Source organism: Nematolebias whitei, chromosome 6 (genome assembly GCF_014905685.2).
Source record: "Nematolebias whitei isolate Nwh7 chromosome 6, NemWhi1, whole genome shotgun sequence".
NCBI lineage: Eukaryota > Metazoa > Chordata > Actinopteri > Cyprinodontiformes > Rivulidae > Nematolebias > Nematolebias whitei.
Genome location: NC_056503.1, coordinates 34,923,789 through 34,932,377, shown reverse-complemented (window position 1 = coordinate 34,932,377; position 8,589 = coordinate 34,923,789). Strand labels below are relative to the sequence as shown.

General features: G+C 41.8%; 1 protein-coding gene across 1 annotated transcript in view; it reads left to right on the top strand.

Moving 5' to 3' along the window:
* The first annotated feature begins 1,043 nt into the window (after positions 1 to 1,043).
* Positions 1,044 to 8,589, top strand: part of plch1 (phospholipase C, eta 1) — an 81,972-nt gene continuing 74,426 nt past the window's right edge. Inside the window, exon 1 of the mRNA XM_037677565.1 lies at positions 1,044 to 1,299. Within this exon, the coding sequence (XP_037533493.1) occupies positions 1,257 to 1,299 (43 nt within the window). The 5' untranslated portion in view covers positions 1,044 to 1,256. The remainder of the gene's footprint in view (positions 1,300 to 8,589) is intronic.

Genomic DNA, 8,589 nt, shown 5'->3' with positions numbered 1-8,589 from the left:
GAGCTACTTTCAATTTAACATTTTGTAATAGTTTGCTTCGGCGGCCATCTTTAATTGGATTAGCTCGGAGAGCTAAATATTTGTAGAAGCTAATCAGGTGGTCACTTTCTGAAAGTTTCATTGTAGTCCACCCAGTGATTCTTTAGATGTTTTGCTAACACGACAGACAAAATACAAAAACACCTGATAAAACATTATGCAGGACTATTCAACTGGTGGCCCAGGGGCCAAATCAGGCCCACGGATGCGCTCAGTTCGGCCCATCAATGGGCTTCATTTTGAAATAAAACCATTTTAAATCGTAAAACAATTAATGACAATAACTGCTGGATGTCCGGCCCCTGAGCTCTCAGCTTTCAGTAACTGTGGCCCCCTGAGCAGTTTAGTAGTTTAGTCCTGCATGAATGTGTCGTGCAGTAAATCAGGTATAGTAAACCTCTGCACGTGAGTTCTGCACTACAACGAAATGGTTTTCACGTGGACCAGAACTAATCTGGGAGCCTTTCATCAGAGAAATGGCTCCTGGATGGAACCACACATGGTTTCAGACTGGCCTGATAAATAAAATCCCCCCCCCCCCCCCCCCCCCCCCCCCCAGTTCCTCTCTTGGGTCTTTGGGGAAGCAACAACACCTAAAATGATTGAGGCGGGCGGCGCAAAGTGGGTCAGAGTGCTGCGCAATGATGCCTCCTCTCCTCCTCAAGATATTCAACGAAGGAAAATCTGCATCAACAGCCAAACTGGATGAAATAATTTTAGAACAACCTGCAGCAACTAGTAATCCCCCCCCCCTCACCCACTCCCCCAAATGGCCTTGTCTGGTCTGGTTTGGTGTCCGGTCCGCACGCCCCTCAGTCCTCTCTCTCTCTCCCTCTTTGCGCTGCAGCTCATCACCAGCCCTTCTGGTCTCCTCAGCCCTCCGAGCGCGTGAGAAATCGGCTTATCGCTTCCCCTCCATGAGAGCACAGAGGATGTGCGCGCGTGAGCGGACGACGTGGATGTGAGAGATTTTGGTGTGACGGCGCAGGACCCGGGGAGCCCTTTGCTCCTCCTGAACTTGGGGCGCTTTAGTCTTTAGGCAAAAATAAAGAAAGTGACACTTCATTCTCATGATGGCAGACTTTTATTTGAACCTGATCACCATGGAGAAACGGACCAGTCGGACATGTCTGGATGGCAATGGTAGGGAATAATCCAAATCAACGATGCCCAAAGCGCATGGAGGGACCCTGTGAGACCATCAACTCCAGTTCCAAATGGCAGAGCTTGAGGTTTGCAGAAATCTGAGCTTGGAGCGTGGTAAGACATCATTTTTCAACCTTTTGCTTGCTTTTTTTTTTAATTGTCCATCTCAGTGGGGTGCACATCTGGCGCTGCGCAGGCTGGATCCCAGTTATTGCGCTTGTTGTTGTGGAGGATTTCATCACCCACGCTGCTACAAACACTGGAGGAAACAATCTGACATGCACAACTGTCCGTTTGCACAACACACCTTTCTGAGCACTCTGAGTGTAAAAGAATAAAATTATGACATCTCAGAGGTGTGTTTTATGTGCATGTGTAAACTGTTGAGCAGTTTCGCTCGTGAGATGTTTTAATGAAGAGCAGATGTTTAGCAGCTGGAACTGTCCCTGGTGCTGAATCTGCCCCTTTTTATTTGTCAGCAGGGGGCAGAAATGCCTCTTCATTGTTTAGCTCGAAACTTCCTGGTTTTACTCTCAGTCCAAACAGATTTTGTTCAGATAAATCCAGTTATTTTTAATTGTCACAGGGCTTTGGTGTGGAGATATCCGAGTGCACAGATCATGCTTGGTGACAGAAGTGGATTTTATTTAAGCTCTGCACAGTGTGACAGAGCTTAGATGGTGAAATTGAAGCTCCAGCAGCTTTTAGAGTGACCGCGTTCCTCTTCCCACTAAATGGAGTCAAAATACCAACATCCTTGGCACCTAAAGCGCCAAATGTGTCAAGATGTGAGTCTTTTCCCCGACAGTACCCGAGTTTGTGTTTCTTCTCTGTGACTGTTAGGGTTTTAGGAAAAGGGCTTCTGGCTGCCTCAGCTGACAAGAAAGCTCCCTCTTTACTCGTTTTGGCAACACTCTGGCGGCATGAGTTGTGTTGAAGAGTAAGTTCAAGGAGAAAAGAGGAAAAATAGTGACGGAGAACGAGCTGCTAATCTCTCAAACATGGAGGAAATGGTGTTTCCATGTAAAACGTGTTTCTCTGTGTGTCTCCTGAGCTTGATGATGATGAGACTCAGCACGTCCACAGTCTTTTCTCCCTTTCCGCCTGTTTTTAGTTTTCCAACGCATCCATGATGTAGCTGTAAGGAAGAGAGAGAGAGAGAAAAGAGAAAGAGGGATATATATATATATATATATATATTAGATTGAAAATAATTAAAAACAATCATCAGGTTTTTATCTCTCTTCCTGTTTCCAGTTCCTTTTCCTTTTCTTTCCTTATTTTTCCATACATGATCTCCATTTCTTTTCTTGTCCTTGTTTCTCCTCTTTGTTTCCCTTCTTTTCAGTATTTTTTCTTTTCCTTTTTTCCTTCTTGTTTCATTTTCCTGTTTCTTTTTTCTATATGCCTGTTTTATTTTATTTCCTTTGACAACTGTTCTTCCCTATTTCCTTTCCTTGAAGTGATTTCCTTTTCTTTCCTTCCAGCATTTTCTCTCATTTCCTTTCCTTTCTTTTCAGCATTTACTTTCATTTCCTTTAATTTCCTTTCCTTTCAGCATTTCACTTAATTTCCTTTTTTTCCCTTTTGTTTCGTTCGTTTTGGCGTTTCCTTTCCTCAGGTTGTAAAAAGCCTCACCTCTTCCCTTCCCTTCCCTTCCTTTACCCCTCTCTCTCTCTCACCCGTGTCACATTAGTTTTTTGTTCTTTCCTTCCCCACTCGCTCCCTGAGGACCGTCGTGTTCATGACATGAACTTTAAACAGATCTTCACTTCCTGTATCAGTCTCTTAAAGAGCTTCACATTTGTTCACGTTTCAAGCAGCTCAGTTTCTTCCAAAAAATACTTGAGAGTTTAAAACCTACTGAGGATTCCTCATGATTATCAGTGTAAATACGCAGCTGTGCAACCTGCAGGATCGTTTTCACACCTGCGCCTAAATGGAAACCAGAAGCTAATTATCTTTGAATATTGGAATTTGTTTGATGCACCTTTCATCTGAGCTGCAGATAATTACTTCCACGCTGTATCTAAGATGTTCAGTCCTTCTTGTGACTGTAAAAAACAAACAAACACTAAACACTCAGTGTGTTATCTAAAGCCTTATCTGTGAAGAAGCTATCAGACTGTTTGGATGACAGTCTGCAGCCACAGACATCGCATCTCATTTCATACACCTTCAGTTAGCTTTGGCTTCAGGAATCTGAGAAAAGCAGCTTCAGCCTACAGGAGCAGCATCCGTCTGAACATAACGTACAAATAAAACTCACGCGTGTTCTGAAACGCGAGCAGGCTTCGCTTCCCTCTTTTTGAAGTCGGGGAACCTCCTGTAGCATCTTTTGATGAATGCGTTATCGTGAAACGGCTGTCATTCGATGATTTTCATTCCGGCGTTGCTCCACACTCGGTTCCCCTGGGCCGGGGACGACTTGGGAACCCATTTGTAGCTTTGGTGACTTGAACGTTCCCTTAACCGTCCCTAATTAGGCAAAGTGAGTAACGGTGAGATAAGAGTGCATTTCTGCTCATCGTTTCTGTTTTCAAACCTTTTATGTTGCTAAAATGGGCCTTGCCGGAATATTTTGAATTCTTTCATGCAGGTTTAGCATAATTAGTTTCCTTTAAAAGGTGTTTATTCCTGTAGGTGTAAATGACCAGCTTTCTGCTGCTGAGGAATGCAAAGCTTTGAAGGTTTAAGTAAACACGGCTGCTGATGGAACGTCATTTTAAAGGAGTCGAAGAACTCCCCATTAGGAGAACATTTCTTTTGTTTATTTTTCAAATTCCTTTTATAGCGTGTTAAGTTTCTGTGCAGGGATTGAAAGGAAGCTCAACACAAATTGCTGATTGGCATTCATGTTTATAACCCATTAAGTGGACATTATCAGTTATTATCATCCCCATAATGTTATCATCACCCATAAAATGGATGTTATCAGTTGTTATCATCCCCATAGGTTTCCTTCAGACTGTCCCTCCTCTACCTCCTAGCAGGTTCAGAAGGTTTTCACAGATTTACAAGGTTAGGGTTATGGTTAGGGATATATCTGAACATAATTGTAGTACTTTATGTATTGCTGTACTGTATACAAATTTATCAGAATTTTGCTCATATCAAACAAATAAAAAACAAAAACAACAAACCCTCATATCCTCTCAAGTGAGTTCTTTTTACATACCAAATTAAAGCCTTATGACTGTTAAATCTGGAATTCATTTGAAGTAAATCCATGATATCCAGCTTAAAAGTAGTAGGTAAATTGTAAATTAAGGTTTTAAATAAAGCTAACAACAAAAAGCTTCCACCTTTACTCACATGTGAAACTGCATATTATCAGCGATGTTCAAACGTTCTTCAGCAAATAAAAGATTCATCAAGATTCTTTAATTGGTAAGGTTCAGCATTTCTTTACAAATTATTTCTTGTGCCGAACTTGTCTGTTGAGTGGATTGTAAACACTTTTTCAAGCAACAAAGTCCATGCTCAATAATACAGGAATACAATCCAACATTTTTCAGTCAGGTCATCTGGACAGTTTCTTTTTTTGTGCTGAAACGTTTCGCCTTCGATCCAGAAGGCTTCATCAGTCAAGGAAACACAACAAAACTGATTCTTCCTCCAACAGCTTACTCCAAAGTGGAACAATCCAGTTCTGCTTGTGATAAGATGGTCTCTTTGGTGCACCCCTCCTCCATTGCCGGCCCTCTTCCTTGTTGACAGTCATGTCAAACTGGTTGAAAACAACAAAGTCCATGCTCAATAATCCAGGTATACAATCCAACATTTTTCAGTCAGGTCATCTGGACAGTTTCTTTTTTTGTGCTGAAATGTTTTTCAAGCAGTTTTCAGATGTGGATCCATGACAATTTGTAGGCATTTCCTGCTAAACTTATTGCACTCTAAAGCTTTAAAATGAAACACTTTCCAGACTTTACATGCTCATGTAATGTTGTCTGTTTGGGCTTGGTTTAGGAATAATTACATTTTTATAGTGCTGAGTTTGATTTATTTGATTGGGTCGGTCAAATTAGCAACACTTTTCATTCACCTTTCATAGGTTATAAAATTAAGGCGGAGGATAAATTACTGGTTTTTTTTTAAATTAAAGTTCTAGCACTCGTTGAAGGAATGCATATCTCCTGCTGCCTTTCAGAATTTTAGACTAAAATCATCTAAAGTAAAAAATAAAAAAAATAAAAAAGCGTTTTAGTCATTTGATCAAACCTTGAAAATGTTATCCATCATGCAATACTGCAAGATGTCACATTAAGAGTATGCGTTGTGCATGGCACTCAGATAGTGCCTCGGCAAATTTGTGCTCTATATCTGTAAAAGTGATGTTGTCACCATTTTTAGTGAGTCGTTTACCGTCAGGCAGCCGTATTGAATTGGGTTAACTCCAAAAGTCAATCAGTTGTACATGCACTGCTCATCCACTTATTTCTAAAAGTTTCATTGAAATTTGTTCAGTGGCACATGAAATATTTTGCTAACAGACACCCCCCCCCCCCCGACTTTATCTTTTACAAATGGGTGGTAATGAGTGCAGTCAGCCCAGAAGCTGAGTCAACCCTAAAATATTATGTCAAAATACTCAGAAACATGAAGTATAAATAACTTGCCACTGACCTATATGTATATATTCTACATATATAAACAAATCTTAAATAAATGAGTATAATTGTATGGAATGAATATTACATATCTATTTTTTTATTGATATCCAACAAATTGGTCGATTAAAAACTGTTTCGGAGGAAGATATGAATGAAGTGGACATTGCTTAAGACTTTTTTTTTTTTACACTAAAAGTGTTTGTTTTGATCGTTTTTGCTGCTTTGTTTCTTTCCCTGTTTATATGTTTCTTCCCTTTATTTGTCATGATCTGTGCATTTTGGTTAGATCAGGCTTTTTAGTTTTGCTTTCTGTTTTTCAGAGTAATTTGTTGTTTCTTGTGTTTAGTTCAGCTCCCATCGTTCCCTGTGCCAGTTCTCATTTCATCCTCAGTGTTTCTTAGTCAGCCTGCCACTCTCACCTGTTCCCAGTCTCCAGTCAGTTCAGCTGGTTCCAGTATCTCATTACTCTCCTGCCTTCATTGTATCAGCAATTCATTACTGGCCTACATGCCACAATCTCCCGTCCTCCTTGTGCTCCTCGTTAATCCATGGCTATCAGTAACTTTTTTCAGCCGCAAAAGCCTTTTGTTTTTGTTTATAAAATGTATTTGTGTGGTCGGCCTTTTTGGGTCCAACTCCTCCACTGACCACAATACTTATTTCTATAATACTGTGAACATAGGGACCGAGATGGGGTAGAGGTAGGGCAGCCGACCTGGGACCAGAAAGTCACGGTTCGACTTTCAGCCATGTCGTGGTTTCTCTGAGCAAGACACCCAATCCCTAATTGCTCCTCAGGTGCCCTCATAACTGCTCACTGCTCCACCGGAGTGTGATAGGTTAAGTGCAGGGAACAAATTTCATCATAGTATGGGAACATACAATGATGACAACATATAGCACTTATACTTATAGCATGTCTCAATATTTGAAATACTCATCACAGTGAAAAAATAAAATACTATATGAAATGCACTGTTTAGAAATGAATGGAAATTAAGAACTACTTCATGACACCCTGCCGTACCCCGAGAAGCTCCAGTTGTTTACAGGTATCTGTTGATGGAGCCGTTATGCTCCATGAGTCCACAGCTTGATGCCCGTATTGTAAATGTCATCTTCTAATGTGCACGTGGGTCTCTGGGTAACTGTGTGTGATTCAATTTGTCTGGACACGAGAAGCAGATTCAAAAAAGTTCAAGACAAAAGCCACCCCCCACAAAAGCAATGAAACTTCACATACATAGAGACGCAGATTGTTTTGGGCGTTCTTGTGTAAATAATCTACTCAAATATGGGATTAAATGCCTCATTTATTTCCCAGCAAAGTGGACAATCTAAACATTTGGAGCTTGTAGACATTTTGTGTCAGACACAATCAAAATACAAATGAGAGCAACTAAAAGTTCCCTCCAAGCTGTAAGAATTATTTGTATACTTGTAGGCCCTGGAGCTAAGCGGTCCTGTAGGTCCTGCCCCAATCTTACTGCCCCCCCACCTCCAACCAAACACACTTACACAATTTATTTAATTATTTTTTCATTTACTCTTTATTTATACAGGTAGTCTCATTGAGTCATGAGAACTCATTTTCAAGAGAGACATGTTTTTGGGAGCAGATGGTGGGGGGGGCCTTGCTCAGGGGCCCAGAGTGAGGCGAAGGAGGGTGGAGGCAGGTGTGGGTGTTTCACCTTTTCCACACACATTTTGATGCTGATGGTACCGGGAGTTGAACTTGCGACTTTCCGATCACTCTGCGCCATCAATCCCCACAAAAAAAAAATGGGGGGGGGGGGGGGGTCCCTAAAAGTCACTATCACCTGTCTGCACAAACACATAAAACCAGCATTTTACTACAAAATAACATTACTACATACCCATACCATACCACTTTATTTATAAAGCACTTAAAACAGCGACAAAGCCAACCAAAGTGCTGTACAGACCTGAAACATGATTTAACAATCATGTTTACATGATTGTTAAGTTTCAGGGAAGGGTCCATTATCACTCCCAGATTAGTGACTCTTTGTTTTTCTGACAGGGTTAGAGTGGAGAGGTCGATGCAGTGGTTTGTGATCGTGTCATTGGGAGGGAACAACATGACTTCAGACTTCTTTTCATTGAAACTTAAGAAGTTTAAAGCCATCCAGCCCCTGATGTCAGCCAGGCAGTCGAGCAGCGGTTGAATCGAGCATGTACCATTGTGTCTTAGGGGGAAGCAAATTTGACAGTCATCGGCATAGAAGTGGAAGGGCATGTTGTGTTTCCGGAAAATAGCACCAAGCGGCAGCAGGTGTAAAGAGAATAGGAGGGGACCCAGGATGGACCCCTGCGTCACCTTTTTGAATATAACAAAGTTAATTAAAGACAAAATAATCTCGTTGTAGGGGTCTTATCACTTTTGTTACAATTCGGGAGAGTGGTGGTGCAGAGGTTAGAGAAGGTGAGCCTGTGATTGGAAGGTCGCCAGTTTGACTCCCCAGGCTGATAACATCAAAATGTGAGTGGGAAAGGTGAAACACCCACACCTGCCTCCACCCTCACTTGCCCCACTCTGGGCCCTTGAGCAAGGCCTTTAACCCCCACCATCTGCTCCCCGGGGCACCCCAGACAGCAGCTCTCTGCTCCACACAGAGGGCTGTGGTAGCTCGGTGGTCTGTGGTTGCATCAGGAAGGACATCCTGTGTAAACAACAATTGCCAAGTCTTCTTGTGAGTTCTCTGTGGAAGGGAGCAGCCGAAAGAAGAAGAAAATTACTGTAATCACACCTGAACAGGGAACATTC